Below are 21,295 nucleotides of genomic sequence, written 5' to 3'. Positions count from 1 at the left end.
GACCTCAACCTCTGACCGATGTGGCAGGTCCCTTGAAAATGTGCGTCTTTGTGTTTGGCAATATTCTGAGTCGTCGACTGAACGTAAGCCAGCTTCCTTGGTGGTTCTACTACATGCCCTGAAAATACAATCCGAACGTCAGAGCACACATCTTCTTCCACGTATTTTATGTATATAGTATGCACACACTCACGAGAAGTTTCGTTGTACATAGTGAATTATTGATAACAAGATATGGCTTTTTTGCGCCCCACGTTCCTTAAGTAACTACAAGCAGCATATATCTGCCATTACCAGATCATATCCATTTGCACATTTGCCAACGTGCTTTGTTGGCGTAAAAATTATGGATATTGCACCAATAATTGCTTTGTTTTAAAGGCCAGAGGGTGAAATTATTGAAAGCCAAACTTTGAAACCAAACTTGTCAACGAATTGGCTTTACCAAAGGTGCCCTTGGAAGTGAGAAAGATTCTTGCTTACCTTGTAGAATTCTGCTGATGTCTTGCAATTGTCGATCAGATGTTCTGTTATAGCTTCTTACAGCGTTGCTTCGATTTCCCGTCCTTTTGCAAATCAGTTGCTCGTCGACGTTTGGCATCAAGTGGTCCAGTTGCAGCAGTAGCTCTTCGGGAATGGTAAGCGCGATATCCCTCAAATCCCGCTTGTTTACACATCTGCAATTGTCACATTTAAAGCTTTGTGGTCCATGGGTTTGTTGGTGTACCAGCAAGTAGTGGTAGACTTGGACAGTTGATACAAGTCGTATGCATCGTTGGTCGATCAGATCCACTGTAAATTAAATTTGATCATTGAACTAATTAACGTAATTATCAAATAAAGAAGGAAGTAATGGGTACGAGTTATTATTCGAATCTCGAAGAGGTAGAGAATCTATTGCAGTGATTGATAATCTTCAAGATTGACAGAAGGAAAACCATAACCCCGGGAAACATGATCCTACTCATTAGCCGTTGTTGCTTTGGAACAAATGACTTCAAAATAAACTACAATTGTATTGTTTTGCTGACACAGCCATATTATCACCTCCTTGAAATAAATTATTAAAAGTTCATCAAAAGCAAGACTTATGATTATATTATGCCATTTTGGCACACAAAAGGTAACACAATTTTTCAACTATTTCAAACAGAAAACATTGGAATGTCTTTGCTATTGAACAGACACTAGATTGAAACAAACAAAACTTCATTACGATAAAAGTTAATCCCTTAAAGCTTAAATTTGTAAATCCATGTTCTCTCAATTTTCGATACGGCTGACCGTAGTTCTTGTGAAAGTAACGTCAAATATGAAAAAGCTTTTTCGTATGGCACACAAGGGTAGCATGTCTTTCTTTACCTTTTGACAAAAATCGTGAACAGAAAACCTAAATTTCCTTTCAAATATGATTTGCAGATATAAAGGAAGTGACAATTTCGATCAAACGGGCGAACAATGTATAATTGGCTGAATATGTTACAGTCCATAACCCACCACCCTGTTGCATGATCTTCTTGCTTTTACGTATACGGTGTGCAAGATTATCGCCCTGACCACGGTTAATCTACCCAACAGAGTAACCTTGCCCTGATTCACGTAAACGCATCAAGATACAATCACCCTGGGAATAAGACAAACGTTCTGAAAACAAGGAGTCGCTTCTTTTCAACAGAACGGTGACAGAAACTTGAAGACTAACCCCAGCCACGTGAAAAACTGAACAGTCACCAAAGCTTAAGTTAGTGCGCGCCTCGAAAGTGAAAGACTTAAACTTTTGCTCAAACTTTCCTCAATGAAACGTTTAACCGTTCTCTTACCAAATAGACAATATAAATCGGGGGTCACCGTGCAAAAGTTTAGAACTAGCGAAACAAATTACCCGACATTTTGCGACATTAAGTTCAAAATGGCCGCCATTCCTGTGTCCACTCCAGAGGGAATAATAAAATGTTTGATTTTCGAAAAACTAAGACGGTGAAAGTTTTTCTTTCTCCATGAGCTCTAAATGAGCCCCCACAAGTGGTAGATCAGAAAAGAATTGTAGCAATTTGAGAGTCAGACTATCTGTCACCGAGGCGCATTCTACCTTAATAAGCCTTAAGTGAAAACTTTCACAGCTGCAGGAAAATGCCTCTTCGAATGCAAAAATTGGTAATAATTAACTACTTTGAAAACCGAATACACAGTTTTCAAATGAATTTTCTGCCTCTCTCCACCGCATGACCGATAATTTGTTCGCTTTTCAAAGTGGATGTATTTTGAGTCACAATTATGGCCATTGATATATGAGAACTGCCTCCAATACCGGGAAAGTCCCAGGGTTGTCCGCGTAAAGCCAAGTCATTGCTTCAGAGAATGATCTGCAGAGAATGATCTGAGTGTCACAATCATTTATGGTGTTAGGTGATAATTAATAAATTTTTTCTACAGCTGGAAAGTTTTCAGAAATGTAGAGGATGTCATTGATGTCTCATGTATACTGCGCCCACAAACCATCTTCACTTTACTGTTATATTATGGCAATGCCATTGACGATTTTTTTCTTTTACAAATCTGCATTGATTGAAAACAAAAAATATACAATTAAACAGTATCAGAAAAATATTTCCAAGACAACCCCCCTCTCTCTCTCTCTCTCTCTCTCTCTCTCTCTCTCTCTCTCTCTCTCTCTCTCTCTTTCTCTGTTATTTGGCAAATTGAAAAGAAGAACTCAGCCAATAATATGTCTTTTTCCACGGGGGTAAAGATAATGTAATTCATTCATCGTAATTTAATAATGTAAATCAGGATATTCTGTTTTTTAAATTTATCACGGTTCCGCTCTTACATGGATACACGGCACTCCAGCAATGGCAGTTGAAACTGCCAACTTTTATTATGCTGAAATATACAGAAACATAGTTTTACATGTTGCCATTCTGGCTACAGGCTTGAACTGAAACTATACAAAATACAAAACACTTTAAGAAAATACACTCTTTGCAGAAGAAAATACACGTACATACATATATAATCCCGACAGAAAGAATTATTTTGACAAAAGACTAATTACAACGCTTTCACATTACACATTAAACAGAAACTAACTGAATTTTTCCATTACTGAGTTGCAAAATTACATTAAGATTGTGAAAATATAACTGGCTGTGAAAAATACAACTACTAACCTGAAATATACAGAAACACAGTTTTACATGTTGCCGTTCTGGCTACAGGCTTGAACTGAAGCACGTTTCCTCGCACGTTTGCTTTTAACGGACTGAAACGTGGCAAAAGGTGCGAGTACTGCTATGTCTGTATTACTATTGGTCGATAACAATGCAAATGAGACATACAGATGTACACAAAACGTGCAAGTACTGCAACGTGTGTGTGTGTTTCTATTGGTGGATTAAGATACAAATGAGATATGTACAGGGTAATGATTGGCTAAATGAAAGTCAGTCAGATGAAAACGTGACAAAGACACGGCGCACATTCAACCAACATATAAAAAATAAAACGACCAATCACGATGAGACAATTATCCTGGTATCCAATCAAATCAAAGTATATTGGGCACTCGTAAAACCACACACTGAGACAAATTAAAATAACTCATGCACTTTATGAGAATCCGCAGGACTCAAAGTGAATACTTAACTTCAACGCCGTAAGAAGTACACAAACATATAAATTCTGAAGACAAAACGTTTGATTTTAGTTCGCTTACACTGTCGCATTTCATTGATCTGACATTGGTATACACAAGAACTTACACACAGGAAACAATCCAAACAGCATCCAACGTCTACATACTTGTGCAAGTAACGTTTTTCTTTAAATAAGTTTGGAAAAATACTGCAACTCTTACTTTAATAAATCAAACAACTCAACAAAAAATGTCAGTTCTAAATTTCTCACACAACGTATTTCTTGATCAAACGGTGTGATGAAATAGTCAATACGACACATCGAAAGTGAAAAATTCAATCGTGGAAAGAAAACAGAAAGATGACAATGTTAAAAAGGATAAAATCAAAGTCACATTGTTATGTAAAGATACAAGCCAGTTGAGTCGTTTTATTGTTTTCCATATTCTATGATTTAAAAAAAGCAATAATTTTGGTATTAATTTCGTAGAGGAATTCTTCGGATTTTGGAGACAGTTTTTCAATGTTAAAAACTACATTAATTATGTTCGCAACAAGGCATCAACATCACCTTCGGACAATAGAACCCAGTAAGCCTGTACTCTTCGCTGACGATTTTATATGCATTTGATAACATATTAGTTTATATTTGCCATGTTAGTCTTTGTATATTTATCAGCAAGATGAATGCTCTGAGCTTATGGTGTGAAATGTCGCTATATCGGGAGTGTGCTGAAAATTAAATGCATTCATTGAACGAAATTTTGCAATTATTGAATCATGAATCACAGAGGGTAAAAAGACATGTTTTCATACATTGATTATTCATTTATGATTGTTTAGTTGTTAAGCAATTTTTTTTCATTTTATTTGCATTTTATTTCTGGTATTTGCCAAATACTGAAGGAAAATAATGTCATAGTTATCTGTAACAATTTTGCACAAATACTTCACCAGTGCTATACCCCTTGCATATTGTAGCAATCTAATATAAACTGTTACTATTTTTCTTTACTTTTTAATTTTTGAAAGATGATAGTTGTTCCTTTCATAAACACTAGATGCAATCTTTGCTTTCTCAATCTGAAAACACATTTGGGTCTCCTTCTACATGTACTTGTAGAATACACACAGCACCACAATGTTATTAAGCTGTGTAATAGCTCGTTTTAGTACAAAATAATGATCCATTATCAACTTTTCAAAGTCGAATTATTTTACATTATATTACTTCCATTCAAATATATGTTTTTTGTGAAGTATAATGGTGTGTAACCTAGTAAATTGTTGTGCAGTTGGTCAATATCTTCACTGCCACGTTGCCAGTTCAAAATAAAGTTATTTTTCATACAACACGACATTCAATTCCAGATTTATAGATCACTTGAGACTTCAAAGCTACGTACTTGCGATGAAATACGATGCAAATGTTGTACGAACCATGTCTGAAATTTCACTAATGCTCATCCACTCTTTTGATTTTTTGAGCCTATAGACTGCAGTCATAATTTGATTTGATGAGAGAAATTACGTTCTACGGGTGTTTCTACCACCAGTCTGATTAAAATGCGATGTAGAGATGGGTCGATCTTTTACGCTATCGTGTTGTGCTCTATATTTTGACGGTATTTTGATTCGAAGACGGTAAGAAAGACCATGATACGATAGTTTAATCACATTGATCTACCGAGTAGTAAATATGCCTTAAAAATATTATTGCACACTACCTTTCTTTGTAATTGAAGATACATAACTTTGAATGACGCAACTTATATCAAATAAGCGAACCGAAAGTAGATGATTAGTGTGTGACGTCATTCAAACAAAATTTGGGTATGACCTCTGCCCTTTCATTTTAAGATACGATACAGTAAATGTATTGAAATTTCTCAGTTACTTGTTCTACCTTTTATGCAGATTTGGAGTAAATGGTTTTTAGATAGTGACTTCTCTGCTGTGAGAGTTCAAATGCTGAAATGCTGTTTCGACAGTTCAGGAACAGATTGTGAACAGTGACCTAATCTCTGGCAGTGACAGCATTTATTGTTGTTGTTGTTGTTGTTGTTGTTGTTTTGTGTTGTTGTTGTTGTTGTTGTTGTTGTTGTTGTTGTGTGTATTGGATAAGCTTGACTCCCGTGTTCAATTTTCCAAATAAAATCATTTTTCTTTCTGCCTTATTAATTTCATTTGACGATCAGCTGGGCCTCGATGGTTAAACTTGTTCAGAATCGCTTGAAAAACTTGAAATGGAGTTATATGGTAGGCACCCAGAGAAAGACTCAAGTACTGGTTTGCGTGGTGCGACTTCCTAAAAATAGCTGGTGTCAATTTCAACACTGGAACGTAAGCGAATGGGTTTGGGTACTGATATCTTTGTTAGGTGGGTTTAACAGGCTCAAATGCACAGTGTCTTTCCTTTTGTGTAACAGAATTTTGAATCGTGTCCCCATTTCTCGCAAAGGCTGCATTTATTTTTCGGGCGATGACAAACTGAACTCTTATGATCAAAGTCCCCGCAGTTGAAACATCTTATTCTTCGCTCTTTAACGTTCATGTAACCTTTCCCCCGAAGATTATCAGACCCTTGTATTGAAACGTTGGTATCATTCTCAGGCCATTTCTCTAGTGATAGTACCGAGAAACCCTCGACTAGCATCGGATCAACTCCTGCACAGCCGCTGGAGACCATTTTGATGGGAGCATCTGGCCCGATGGCTTTGGGCACTATCTTCTCGTTTGGTTGGGTTTGGCTCAAGTGGATCGAGTTGAAGTCACTGTGCCTGTTGAATTTTTTAATTGTGGAACAGAAGTTTGAATCGTGACCCCATTTCTCGCAAAGGCTGCATTTATTTTTCGGGCGATGGCAAACTGGACTCTTATGATCAAAGTCCCCGCAGTTGAAACATCTTATTCTTCGCTCTTTAACCTTCATGTAACCTTTCCCCCGAAGATTATCAGTCCCTTGTTTTGAAACGTTGGTATCATTCTCAAGCCATTTCTCAAGTGATAGTCCCGAGAAACCCTCGACTAGCATCGGACCAACTCCTGCACAGCCGCTAGAGACCATTTTGATGGGAGCATCTGGCCCGACGGCTTTGGGCACTATCCTCTCGGTTGGTTGGGTTTGACTCAAGGGGATCGAGTTGAAGTCACTGTGCCTGTTGAATTTTTTAATTGTGGAACAGAATTTTGAATCGTGACCCCATTTCCCACACAGGCTGCACTGATTTTTGGACGACTACAGGCTGGGCTCTTGTGGTCCAGTTCCCCGCAATTAAAGCATATTACTCTTTCATCTGTTTCGTCAATGTGATCATAGGTTGGTATGCTGTAACCTTTCCGTTTAAAAACGTTTGCAGCACTTTCGACGTAGCCTTCTTGAAGGATTTCCGAGAAGCGTCCAAGGTCTGGCAGTTGTGGTTCAACTTCCTTACAACAGACAGTGACAACTTCATACATGTGATCAAACATTTCTGCCGCGTTCTTCGACTTTGGAATCATTTGGAGGTATCTGCAAATCCAATCTATTTGCTTTGGTAATTCGAAGTCAATAAGCTCATAGTATGTTGTGGATATTTCTGTACCATGATACAACTTGGTTATGTCTGGTTTTGGGAAAGGATCTTGCAGAATCGTGTTCAGGTACGTTGCATACTGCATACAGCTCTGCCATTGGGCACACGCTTGCACTAGACTCAGATGTCGTTCGGATGTATTTAAGTTTCGGAAGTCTGTTTGTGACTCAGAGTTTTGTCCATCACCGCCAGTCAACCCTTTCTGAAAGGAGCCATCAATGGAAGCACAGGAAGGAACTTCAAAAATTTTAGCTCTTGTGAGTACCTTCGTGTCATCATCCTTCCGAAAATTATCGCATGTATGACCTCTTACAATGCAGAGAAGTATGGCCATTAATTGGTGCGTGGAAACCTTTGGATCGGCGTTTTGCATCCAGTAAACAATAACTGCAACTGGAAGCTGGTATTCGGACGGGATGCTAGCTATGCTTGTAAGATTAAAACCTAGGACTTGAGTGAGCAAAGCCCTTCTGTTCTCGCACGACAGTTCTGGAATGTGCCAAAGGTTGGGGAGTGGTCCGTAAGACTCGAGCTCTTCCACTGGAACTATATCTGTCCTAGTTAACTTGCAACCTGCATCAAGTCGGTCATACTCTATAACAAACTTCTTCTTTGCGTTCACGTAATCAATATTGGATTGTCGGTCCGATACTGAACCAAAAATTTCACTTTTTGAGGCGTCGGCATCATCCCCTGTCTCAGTTCCGACTTCACGATTCTTCAATAACATGCCGAATATTGCTTGTCTGATATGCAGAGATGATCTATTGCAGCTTGGCTTTCTCTTGTCCTCGACGAACAAATGGGTCCAGTATCGTCTCTGAAAGATAACGTTGATGAATTTGGGTTGTAAGTCTCCCATTCGAAAGAGATGCACAAACCATTCCGGGAGAGAACCCAAAATACTTAACTTTGGTAGCTTGTTGAAAGCTTCAATGTCTGTTAAATAGTTTTTGAATTTAGATTCTGCGTCATCTAATAGGTACGTTTGAACGGCGAATTGTATTTTCTTTCCTATGTTTTCTTCACCGCTCTCAAATATCTTCATAACATCACGCAAGGCAGCATCACTCGACTGGTAACTGCTCAGCCAATCAAGTAACTTCTTTTGATTTGCCTTCTTTGGCCGACAGGCAGCATTTTCTTGCCCGCGCAATCGTGGTTGCGACGATTGCGTCACTGTCGGATGTCTGTAGAAATGGGCGGTATGCTGGTCCGAAATGAGGTCATTTCCGAGTAGACAGGCCATCAGGGGCAGCAATGGCTTCCCAATGGCGAATTTTTCACAGAATCTCTGCTGGTAGAAAACCTTGCAGCGTACATGTATGTATTGCTTTGCTGTAACCTCAGTGCTGACAGTCTTAAGGATGTGTTTCCATTTGAAAGTGTTCCAAGGGATGTAGCCAGCCTTGATATCAAAGATAAAAAAATCACCATCATCCCCAACTACTGAGCAATCCAGCGCATTGGCTAGAAGGGCAACCTCACGATCAGCTTCGAAGTCACAGCAGCAGAACGGAACACGGAACTTTCTGGCAACATTTGTGAAAACAGCATATGCAAAGCCCGAAAGAAGTTGGCACTTACTCCCACGGACGACCGATGAATATGCTTGTATTCTCTTTTCGTTGTGTTTCATGAATTTTTGAAATTTTCCATCTTCGAGAGCGCCATCAAATAGAATATACGCCCTTATCTTGCAGACTTGGAGAGTTTGCAGGAATTTCGCGCATAATTCTTCGAAATCCTTATAGTTTACGCCAAATGTGAAGTTTTGTTTGTGATAGTAGAATAACCAGTGGACGAGGCCATTTCCATTGATAACAACTGACCTATTTTGCAGTTTGAGTGGTACGAGCAACTCAGAATGTGCCTCTATAAACGTAGTTAAGCCAGGTACCCCCATGCTATACTATGTTATCAAGACCTCGAAGGCAGTTGTAGATCGATGACTTGTTATTGGTACCTGAACACCTCTGTGGGGCTGAGATCTGCAAAACATGTTTACAATACCTATGAAATCATATATCTTTCTCTCATTTGAATTAACGCCATATATTTCTTTTGAGATACTGCGAGTCGCTTCAGTGATTATCTACGACACAATTTATGTGTCAGAATCAACTGTGATTTTAAAGGATACCGATTTATATGTATGATATGCCAATGAAATAAACAAATATCTGCGTTGCGACCATAGAAGCTCGGCATAAGTGCGGCTGCCCGACACAAGGAATTATGGTTCGTTATGTCCATCTGTTCGATTAAAGTTAATATTAAAGGTGTGCCGCCGACATAGGTTAGATATGTTTCAAGACTCTGCAATAACTGAAATAACTACTGACCGTATTCAAATAACACAAAATTGGTAACAAAATATTAAGTATGCACATTTAAATATTGACTACTATTAACGGCAACTATTCTGAGCGATACCAATTTTAATGATAGTCTTTCTTTAATTTGTTACGACGAATCAGACATTGTCACAATACATCGACCTGTTCATATGGTGGAGTTGGCATGGTTTACCATCGCCATAACATGGTTTAATTCAGGGATTATCTCGGTTTGATGCTATGGGTGTTATGAACAAATTTTACCCCGATTTTCATTATGTATAGTTTAGAATTACACGCACTTTATGAACTGGCAAACAATGTGGAACGCGTTTTGAAAAAGCCTACGCTCGATTGGCTTCACTTTGTAGCAGATAGAGCTGAGTACAGCCTGTACCCTTTTTACCCCCTAAAATTAACGACCAAACTTTCTCAAGGTATCTAAGAGATATATGCAGAAGCGTCGTTTGTTATAAACAAGTGGAAAAATCCTATTAGAATTAAAAATAATACAGATTTTCATTACTAAGTTTTCGGTCAAGTGAACGTGGGGTGTATTTGTAAATTAAACGTCAAGATTTATGAAAAGCATATCGTACATGAAATTATACTGTACAGTTGCACACTGAAATATGGAAACATGCCTATGAAGAAACCTACCTAAATGATCAACATTCATCTTGGTGCAATCGTCCTGTCATATCAGACGAGGAATGGTGATCTGCGTGTATTGTAAATGTCTTCATGTCTTCAGGGTTTAAATAACTACTGAGACGGCCGCGATCTACCTACTTCATTCCGAGTGTAAGAAAAAGAAAGTGGAGTGGACGGCGTTGCCGACACTTATATAGCTACCTTTTGTCGTCTTAACAATATGTATTGTAGTAATGTCTGTTTGTACTTCTTCATAAAGTATGTTTGTTGGAAAGCCCCTGTGAATAAAATTAGGTAATGTCTATTTTTGGCATCGTGTTTACGTTAGAATTTATCTGTCATTTCAACGGCGCCACACTAATTTTCAACATTGAACCATATAGAATTAATACTTTGTAAATACTCTCAGGGTCAGGAGAAAAAGATGCCGTGAATAGGTTTTCATGATCTCTACGCTCCTATATGTATTATAAATGATTGCAAGATCAAACACTTCCGCGATAGAATGGCACCTCTCAGTGTAATGTACGAACAAGTTTTAATCGGCCGAAACGTGGCAAATCTGTCTTGCTAACTGTGCTCGACTATTTTGCGAAACGTAACATATCTTTCAGGTGTTGGTGGTTCTTTTGTGTTCGATAGAAACGGTAAAACAAACGATAAACAAATTAAGACAGGGTTCATGTACCATGGCAAAAGCAAAGGTCTGCAAAATTTGACGATCTTCTCAAACAAAGGAAAACCCTAACCCCGGGAAATGTGAATCTACTCATTAGCCATTGTTGCGCTCGAACAAATGACTTTCAAATAAACTTCAACTGTGTATTTTTGCTGACACAGCCATAATATCACCTCCTTGAATTAATTGATTAAAAATTCATGCTATATTACGTCATTTTGGCACAAAAAAGTAACACAATATTTTCAGTTATTCCAAAAAGAAAACTTTGGAATGTGTTTCACGGATATTCGAATGGCTTGGGTCAATTATTACTTTGCATGCCATTGAACACAGACACCTGATTGAAACAAACACATAACAACTTTGTTGCGATTAAAGTTCATCCCTTCAAGTTTAAATTTGTAAATCCATGTTCTTGCAGTCGGAACATTTCCCACAATTTTCGATACAGCTGACTGTAGGTCTTATCAAAGTAACGTGCAAAACGGAAAAGCGTTTGCGTATGAACTTATATATGGCACACAAGGGTAGCATGTGTCCTTTCTTTACATTTTGACAAAGATCTTTAACAGAAACCCTAAGTTCCTTTTCAAATGTAATTTGCAGATATAAAAGAGGTGATAATTTTGATCAAACAGGCGAACAATGTATAACCTGCTGAATACAGTCCATATCCCACCACCCTGTAGCAGAATCTTCCTGCTTACAATTATACCGGTTTGCAATATTATCGCCCTGACGACGGTTAATGTCCCCCACAGAGTAACCTTGCCCTGAGTCACAAACTCGTCAAAGGCAAACGTCCTGAAAACAAAGGAAGTCGCTCCTTTTCAACAGAACACTGTGGTGGACTTTTAACAGGACAATGACAGAAACTTAAGGGCTAACCCCTAGCCACGAGAAAAGCTGAACAGTCACCAAAGCCTGAGGTAGTAAGCGCCTCTAAAGTGAAATACTTACACTTTTGCTCAAACTTTCCTAAATGAAACTTCAAACCATTCTCTTTCCAAATCAACAATACAAATCGGGGGTCACCGTGCAAAGTTTGGAACTAGCGAAACAAATTATTTTGCGACATTTAGTTCAAAATGGCCGACATTCTTGTGTTACCTCTAAAGGGAAAAATTGAATTTTTGACTACGTAAAACTAAGACAGTGAAAGTTTTTCTTTCTCCAAGAGCTTTAAAATGAACTCCAACAAGTGGTAGATCAGAAAAGAACTGTAGCAATTTTTCTTTCTCCAAGAGTCCGAATATTTTTTCCCCGAGCCGCCTTCTACCTTAATAACCCTGACGTCAAAACTTTCAAAGCTACAGGAAAATGCTTCTTCGAATGCGAAAATTGGTAATAATTAATAATACTTTGAAAACCGAATACACAGTTTTCAAAAGTATCTTCTACCTTTCTCCACCGCATGACCGATAACTTGTTCGCTTTTCAAAGTGGATGTATTCTGAGTCACAATTATGGCCGCTGATACATGAGAACTGCCTCCTATAACGGAAAAGTCCCGGGTTTTTTCCGCGTAAAGCCTAGTCATTGCTTCCGAGAATTATCTGCAGACGTTATCTTTCATTTTGTAGTTGTTGTGCTTTTAAATAATGCGATTGATAAGTATCGCTACCATACTAGGACACGCTATTTACCGTGTGTCCCAATGATTTGTTGTAAGTTTTCTACAGCTGGAAAGTTTTCAGAAATGAAGAGGGTGTCATTGATGTCTCATGTATACTGCGCCCACTAACCATCTTCACTTCACTGTTGTATTATGACAATGCCATTGACGAAATTTTTCTTTTACAAATCTGCATTGATTGAAGACAAAAAAAATACAATTAAACAGTATCAGAAAAATATTTCCAAGACAACCCCCCTCTCTCTCTCTCTCTCTCTCTCTCTCTCTCTCTCTCTCTCTCTCTCTCTCTCTCTCTCTCTCTCTCTCTCTCTCTCTCTCTCTCTCTCTCTCTCTCTCTCTCTCTCTCTCTTTCTCTGTTATTTGGCAAATTGAAAAGAAGAACTCAGCCAATAATATGTCTTTTTCCACGGGGGTAAAGATAATGTAATTCATTCATCGTAATTTAATAATGTAAATCAGGATATTCTTTTTTTTAAATTAGAATAACTCATGCAATTTATGAGAATCCGCAGGACTCAAAGACAATACTTAACTTCAACGCCGTAAGAAGTACACAAACATATAAATCCTCAAGACAAAACGTTTGATTTTATTTCGCTTCTCCTGTCTACAATTTCATTGATCTGACATTGGTACACACAGGAAAACAAATTCAAACAGAATCCGACGTCTACATGTTTGTGCAACGTTTTTCTTTCAATAAGTTTGGAAAAATACTGCAACTCTTGCTTTAATAAATCAAACAACTCAACAAAAAATATCAGTTCTAAATTTCTCACACAACGTATTTCTTGATCAAACGGTGTGATGAAATGGTCCATACGACACATCGAAAGTGAAAAATTCAATCGTGAAAAGAAAACAGAAAGATAACAATGTTAAAAAGGATAAAATCAAAGTCACATTGTTAAGTAAGGATACAAGCCAGTCGAGTCATTTTATTGTTTTCCATTGTCTATGATTTAAAATTCAATAATTTTGGAAATAATTTCGTAGAGGAATTCTTCGGATTTTGGAGACAGTTTTTCAATGTTGAAAACTACATTAATTATGTTCGCAACAAGGCATCAACATCACCTTCGGACAATAGAACCTAGTAAGCCTGTACTCTTTGCTGACGATTTTATAAGCATTTGATAACATATTAGTTTATATTTGCCATGTTAGTCTTTGTATATTTATCAGCAAGATGAATGCTCTGAGCTAATGGTGTTAAATGTCGCAATATCATTGAACGAAATTTTGCAATTATTGAATCATGAATCACAGAGGGTAAAAAGACATGCTTTCATACATTGATAATTCATTTATGATTGTTTAGTTGTTGAGCAATTATTATTTTTTTATTGGCATTTTATTACTAATATTTGCCAAATAACTGAAGGAAAATATTGTCATAGTTATCTGTAACAGTTTTGTCCACATACTTCACGAGTGCTATACCCCTTGCATATTGTAGCAACCTAAAACAAACTGTTACTATTTATTTTTTGTTTTTTGTTTACTTTTTAATTTTGGAAAGATGATAGTTGTTCCTTTCATAAACACTAGATGCAATCTTTGCTTTCTCAATCTGAAAACACACATTTGGTCTCCTTCTACATGTACTTGTAGAATACACACAGCACCACAATGTTATGAAGCTGTGTAATAACTCGTTTTAGTACAAAATAATGATCCAATATCAACTTTTCAAAGTCGAATTATTTACATTATATTACTTCTTTTCAAATATGTTTTTTTGCGAAGGATCATGATGTGTAACCTAGTAAATTGTTGTGCAGTTGGTCAATATCTTTACTGCCATGTTGCCATGTCAAAATAAAGTTATTTTTCATACAACACGACATTCAATTCCAGATTTATAGATCACTTGAGACATCAAAGCTATATATACTTCCGATCACAAAAGATCTTTTAAGATACCAGAAAAAATATGATGCAAATGTCTGAAATTTTTACTAATGCTCACCACTCTTTAAGGTTTTCAGCCTAGACTGCAGTCATAATTTGATTTGATGACAGAAATCAAGTTCTTCAGGTTTATCTACCACCAGTTTGATTAAAATGCAATGTAGAGATTGGTCTATCTTTTAAGCTATGGTATTGTGCCCTATATTTTTACGGTATTTTGAGTCGAAGACCGCAAAAACGACCACAATACGATAGCGTAAAAGATCGACTAATCTCTACATCGGAGTTTAATCACATTGATCTACCGAGTAGTAAATATATGCCTTAAAGATATTATTGTACACTACTCTTCTTTATAATTGAAGATTTATCTTTGAATTATGCAACTAATATTAAATAAGCCAACCGAAAGTAGATGATTAGTATATAATGTCATTCTCTGCCCTTTTCATTTTAAGATACGATGCAGTGAATATATTGAAATTTCTCGGTTACTTGTTCTACCTTCTATGCTGATTTGGAGTAAATTGTTTTCAGATGCTGGCTTCTCTGCTGTGAGAGTTTGTAGGGACCCTCCCTTGTGAGTTCAAATGCTGAAATGCTGTCTCGACAGTTCAGGAACAGATTGTGAAGAGTGACCTAATCGCTTGCAGTGACAGCATTTGTTGTTGCTCTGTGTGTGTGTGTGTGTGTGTGTGTGTGTGTGTGTGTGTGTGTGTGTGTGATATGATAAGCTTGACTCCCATGTTCAATTTTCCAAAATAAAAGCATTTTTCTATCTGCCTTATTCACTTCATTTGACGATCAGCTTGGCCTCAAGGGTTAAACTTGTTTAGAAAAGCTTGAAAACCTTGCAATGGAGTCACTTGGTAGGCACCCAGAGAAAGACTCAAGTACGCTGGTGTCAACTTCAACATCGCAATGTAAGCGAGTGGGTTTGGGTACTGAAATCGTTGTTAGGTAGGTTTAACAGACTCAAACGCACAGTGTCTTTCCTTTCGTGTAACAGAATTTTGAATCGTGACCCCATTTCTCGCAAAGGCTGCATTTATTTTTCGGGCGATGACAAACTGGACTCTTATGATCAAATGCCCCGCAGTTGAAACATATTATTCTCCGCCCTTTAATGTTCATGTAACCTTTATCCCGAAGATTATTAGGCCCTTGTTTTGAAACGTTGGTATCATTCTCAAGCCATTTCTCAAGTGATAGTCCCGAGAAACCCTCGACTAGCATCGGATCAATTCCTACACAGCCGCTTGAGATTATTTCGATAGAAGCATCTGGCCCGACGGCTTTGGGCATTATCTTCTTGGTTGGTTGGGGTTGACTCATCGGGATCGAGTTGAAGTGCCAGTTGAACGTTTTAATTGTGGCACAGAATTTGAATTGTGACCCCATTTCTCACACAGGCTGCACTGATTTTTTGGACGACTACAGGCTGGGCTCTTGTGGTCCAATTCCCCGCAATTAAAGCATATTACTCTTTCATCTTTTTCGTCAATGTGACCATAGGTTGGGACGCTGTAACCTTTCTGTTTAAAAACGTTTGCAGCACTTTCGACGTAGTCTTCTGGTAGGATTTCCGAGAAGCGTCCAAGGGCTGGCAGTTGTGGTTCAACTTCCTTACAACAGATTGAGACAACTTCATACATCTGATCAAACATTTCGGCTGCCCTCTTCGACTTTAGAACCATTTGGAGGTATCTATGAATCCAGTCTTTTTGCTTTGTTAAATCGAGTTTAATAAGCGCATAGTAGGTTGTAGATATTTCGGTACCATGATACAACTTGGTTACGTCTGGTTTGGGGAAAGGGTCTCGCAGGATCGTGTTCAGGTATGTTGCATACTGCATGCAGCTCTGCCACTGGGCACACGCTTGCACTAGACTCAAATGCCGTTCAGATATTCTTCCAAATTTTACACTTGGGTCAGAATTAAAGTGAAGTTTACCTGCACAAGCCGATTCTCCATGAAGACGATCCTTGGTAACACAGGGTGATGACATTTTAGAATCTATCTTCATTTCTTGATTTGTGCCAAGAAAGCTCGGTTGTCTTCCATCCGATTCAGATCTAGCCGCAGCTTCAGCTGTTTGATTGTAAGGGCGACAGTTTATCGGATTTGACTGAAATTCAGTCTCTTCGGCCTTTGCAAGTACGCTGGATGCATTTTCACTCAGAAATGAATCGCACATATGACCCCTCACAAAGCAGAGAAGCATGGCCAATAATTGCTCAGTTGAAACCTGAGGATCAGAGTTTTTCATGCAATGGAGAGTGACAGCAATTGGAAGCTGGTAGTCAGGCGGGAGAGCGGTTACACGAGCAAGATCCAACCCTAGAACCTCAAAGAGCAAAGACCTTCTATTCGTCGTGGACAGTTTTGGTATGCACCAAAGATCGGGCAATAGCCCATAGGACTCTAACTGTTCCAACGGAGCTACGTGTGTCGGCGTGACTGTTTCATCCGCATCTAGTCGGTCATATTGTACCACCAATTTCTTTTGCTGGCTTTTGCAGAGTGTCTCATCATCGAATCGGCGACATTGTTTTGAGCTGTCCTTATTGATTCTTGCTGCTCCTCTTCTGATCCAACGGTGTCAAACTCTCTCTGGGCGCAGGCATCATCTTTCTTCAATAAAATACCGAATATTGCCTGCCTATACGAAGTGATGATCTGTTGCAACTTGGTTTTCTGTTGTCTTCCACAAACAAGGGGTAAAGTATCTCCTCTGAAGGATTACGTTGATGAATTAGGTTGTAGATCCCCAAGACGAAATAGAACCACAAACCAGTCTGGGAGAGAAGTAAGCAAATCCAATTTCGGTGGTTTAACCTCCTCATACTTTCTGCAAGTTTCGATTTCATCCAAATAATATTTGAATTCAGTTTCAGAGCATTCAGTTGATACTCTTGCAATGCGTCTTCTATTTTCTTCATCGCGATTACGTTACCGGTCTCAAATATCTTTTTAACATCACGAAGGGCGGTATCCGTCGAGTCGTACTTGCTGATCCATTCGATGACATCTCGAAACCTTTGTAACCTCGACTGTTGCTTAGTATGCTTCGGCTTGTCTGTAATATTCGACTGTGGTTCTCTGCATTGAGGTTCATGTAGGCGAGAGTGAATATTTAAAGCATCCTCTTCTGAAATACGGTCGTTGCCAAGCAAACAGGCCATCAGAGGCAGCAATGGCATCGCGATGGTAAATTTTTCGCAGAATTTCTCTCGGTGGAAGATATTGCACGTTAGAAATTCCTCTCCTGTGACCATGGTGCTGCTTTTTTTCTCTTAAGTGTTTCAATTCAAAAGTTTGCCAGGGTATATACCCTGCTTTTATATCAAAGATGAAGAAATCTCCATCGTCCCCAAATACCGGACAATTAAGTGCATTGGCAAGAAGTGCGATTTCTCGATCGGCTTCAAAGTCGCAACAGCAAAACGGTACACGTAAACTTCTGGGCGACATTAGTAAAAACAGAATATGCGAACCCCGAAAGAAGTTGTCTCTTTTCCCCACAGATGATCGTTGAATATGCCTCGATTCTCCTCTGGTTGTGTTCCAGATTATTGGTAATTTTTTCATCATGGAGAGCGCCATCAAAGACGATGTAAGCCTTCACCTTGCACATTTGTAGAGCCCGAAGAAAGTTGACACAGACCTTCTCAAAGTCTCTGTAATTTACGTCGAATTTGAAGTTACATTTGTGAGAATAGAACAACTGGTGGATTAGACCATTTCCGTTGATAACAACTGAGCTATTACATAGTTTGTGGGGTACAAGCAAATCTGGATGTCGCTTTATGAACGCATATAAGCCAGGTATCCCCATGTTGTGCTGTAATAGAATACTCCCAAATCTCCGAAAGAAGGTATATTTGTTGACCTTTATGGCTTCGTCAAGCTCTTTCCTCAAGAAATCTGACAAAGAAATATTTACGATATGTATTGTTATGTACTTTCGATCATTTTGAAGTACTTGTGGACTACAATGCACTGGTATTATATTATCTGATAAAATCTGACGTAGAGATGGGTCAATCTTTTGCGCAATTGTACTGAGGTCTTTATTTTCGCGGTCCTCCCAGCGTCTTGCTTCTCCATTGACATTGAAGCTGTAGCCAAGGCCCTCATCTTTATCCAGAACACCATGGGAATTAATTTTGGAGAATACGATCTTTTAATTGTTCAATTTATCACAAGTGTGAAGTGACCTACAGCTGAAAGTTGCAATATTACAAATTAACCATAAAAACAAGTGTATTGGAAAAGAAGAAAAACAGATAAGCTTATATTTGAAGATAAAACTAACATTACTACACCATCCAATTATCCAAAATTATTTCCAATCGTTTTCCAGGTTCCATCGTACAGTGTGTTTGCCGGGGTTATATTTCATTGTACCATGATGATTTATATACAGAGTGCAATGAAGAAACTGTGTATGATTAAACTTGTGTGCGTCAATGCTTGGCGTGAGGATAATGTATATTGGCTTTCCATTAATCTTACTTTCTATCCAGAGATCATGCTTATTTACATAGAAAAATATATTTGTTTTAAATTACTAAAAATTACTGAGTATAGAACAAGAATGAATGGGAGGGACAGTGGAAGTTAAGACCACAACATGATTGCGTAGGAGACTGACCCATCTCTACATCGGATTTTAATCATATTGGATAATGTCATATTGTAAGTATACGTATATTCATATAGCGGTCATCATGATGTCAAATGAACAGTTTATAGAATAAATCGGGTTTTTTTCGGTGCTGTCCGTTGTAGCTAAGACGAGTCATAGTCTTATCAAGAGTAAGTCTCTGTGGTCATGAAAGTCCAATTTCCAAACCTCAGTGGTTGGATTACTCGTATTTTTTTACTCTCAAGTCATCGATTTCAACATAAGTTCATATGCCATTTGTTTAAATAATGGAAACGTGATTGCAAAGTTATGTAAGGATTTATGAGCAAACTGACAAGTAGGAGATGGTACCAGCACTGACTTTTAAGTTAGCTAGCTATGTAAAATATGTAATCTGTGATCTGTTTCCGGTTCACGTAAATTTCATGTCCGTGTATATCCATGTATATGTGTTGAAATCCGTGATAGCACTCCTCGTCTTCCCGGACTGATTATATGCTTATTTAACTATGTTGCAGGAAATAAACTGTCGCTTTGGCCTGAAAGTACATGTTCTGGGCTTATTACGAGGGAATGATTGTTGAGCCTGCCTCAGATCATTCTGGCAGTGAAAAACAGCCTGGAAACAATTCGTCTACTTTATTTTTAAAGAAAAAAGCGATTTTCGGCATGTTTTTTTTTATGTACGATATCTCTTGAAGTGCATATCTGGAATTTTTTTCTTTCTTAGACAAACCACGGTCATGACGTGTTGGCGCTATAGGAATGATGTCCTTATAGAATCTACCACAGAGATTGCAAGCTCCATGGCAGAACTACATAGACTTTCACAATATAGAGCTACTGTATTTGCTTCAAACACTAACAACTGTATCTGGCGTTCATTCTTCGCAGCAAAATGGCAGAAGGTGAACACGGTGTACTGCTGGTTTCCTACTGTATGTGGGGTAGATTCTCTCACTCTTTCGATATGTTTCTCACTAATCTCGTTCGGTTATTCTAACAGCGCTACATTGGCACGCTTCAAAAGTAGTGCCTCGCGTTGATCTGTTTTGAACATATGACCCGCCTTCTTTCAGGCTATCGACGTTTTCCACAAGAGGTTTCAAAATAACGTCTTCATGTCCGGGACAAAATTGCTCACCGAGCTATTGGTCAGTGATGCGCAAACAGACACGAAAACAAAAATATTACATGGGCAGCACAAAAGGTAGCTTTGACATGCAGCTTTGATCAGATTTAGTACGTAGGCTGGCATGACACCTTTTAGTTAGCTGAGTGCTATAGATATACATACAATTAGTCATCAACAACAATAACTCTCTCCTGGATATACACGAAAAAGTACACAAATTCACAAAGCATGTTTTTTTCATCAAAGAAACTTGATTTCGCTTCAGTATGATAACACAAAAAGGAGAAAATGAAAATATGTCGATGAAATATATATCGATGCATTACACTCAGATCATCTAATACAATGCAGAGTAAAGTCCAAAAGCCAATCCAAGCAACGGGAATCCCCGTTATATTGTCATACATAAATTTACTTTTGGTGATGACAGGAACTTCCTGCTTTGAATCTGGTAAATTGTAAAAGGTTTTGAGGTGGCGCTCTAGGATTTCGGCGAAATGAAGGGACACCCGTCGTGACAATAACAACAGCAATAACCAAATCGTGTCTACCTATGCTCTGTTGCTCGATATTTCAAATATTTATTTCTAATTAACGGGTATTTCACGGCAAAATTTCACGGTAACCGTGCTATGTCCTTACGTTCACGCCTCCTGTGATGATTGGCATTGCCTTATGACACATCGATGACACTTACACAGTGTATGTACCATCAGGTGACCGCCATTACTTATATATTCTCCAACTAATATGGCTTCCTTGAAGCGTAATTCCCCGTACGAGCGGCCATATTCCTCGAGGAAGCGAGGAGAGATACACTTGTCAGTTGTACGGGCAATTTCAAAGTTTCAAACGAAGCCACTCAAAGAAGGAACGCTGGGACATTTTATATATTATGACATTAACTGACATATTTTTCTGAAAATCTCCCTTATAAGAAGAAGGTTTGAAAGGCACGTAAACAGCGGCCAAAGAAGGACAGCACAGCACATCATAGGACTCTAGCCCGCCGGTTGTGCGGTCGTCGTTCAAATCGCACAGTGACTGTGGTGAGCTACGCACTGAATTCAGGT

At 38.4% G+C, this 21,295-nt stretch overlaps 2 protein-coding genes across 3 annotated transcripts; both read right to left on the bottom strand.

Moving 5' to 3' along the window:
- Positions 1-5,287: 5,287 nt before the first annotated feature.
- Positions 5,288-12,340, bottom strand: LOC139147480 (single-strand DNA endonuclease ASTE1-like). Of its 2 annotated transcripts, XM_070718590.1 has the most exons (3): positions 12,287-12,340; positions 10,210-10,340; positions 5,288-9,201 (listed from the first exon to the last, which is right to left on the bottom strand). In XM_070718590.1, the coding sequence occupies exon 3, from the start codon at positions 9,114-9,116 to the stop codon at positions 6,765-6,767; it is 2,352 nt and encodes a 783-aa protein (XP_070574691.1). In that variant the 5' UTR covers positions 9,117-9,201; positions 10,210-10,340; positions 12,287-12,340; the 3' UTR covers positions 5,288-6,764. The 2 variants fall into 2 exon arrangements, with proteins under 2 accessions (XP_070574691.1, XP_070574690.1); XM_070718589.1 differs by lacking the exon at positions 12,287-12,340 and having other exon boundaries at positions 10,210-10,369.
- Positions 12,341-15,678: 3,338 nt separating this feature from the next.
- On the bottom strand, positions 15,679-17,037 carry LOC139147478 (uncharacterized). The gene has a single exon (XM_070718587.1). It carries the CDS (start codon positions 16,703-16,705, stop codon positions 15,767-15,769), a length of 939 nt encoding a protein of 312 aa, XP_070574688.1. The 5' UTR covers positions 16,706-17,037; the 3' UTR covers positions 15,679-15,766.
- Positions 17,038-21,295: the final 4,258 nt, after the last annotated feature.

Source organism: Ptychodera flava, chromosome 13, assembly GCF_041260155.1.
Source record: "Ptychodera flava strain L36383 chromosome 13, AS_Pfla_20210202, whole genome shotgun sequence".
Taxonomy (NCBI): Eukaryota; Metazoa; Hemichordata; class Enteropneusta; family Ptychoderidae; genus Ptychodera; species Ptychodera flava.
Note: the sequence above shows the minus strand (reverse complement) of the source record. Positions and strands in the feature narration are given on the sequence as shown.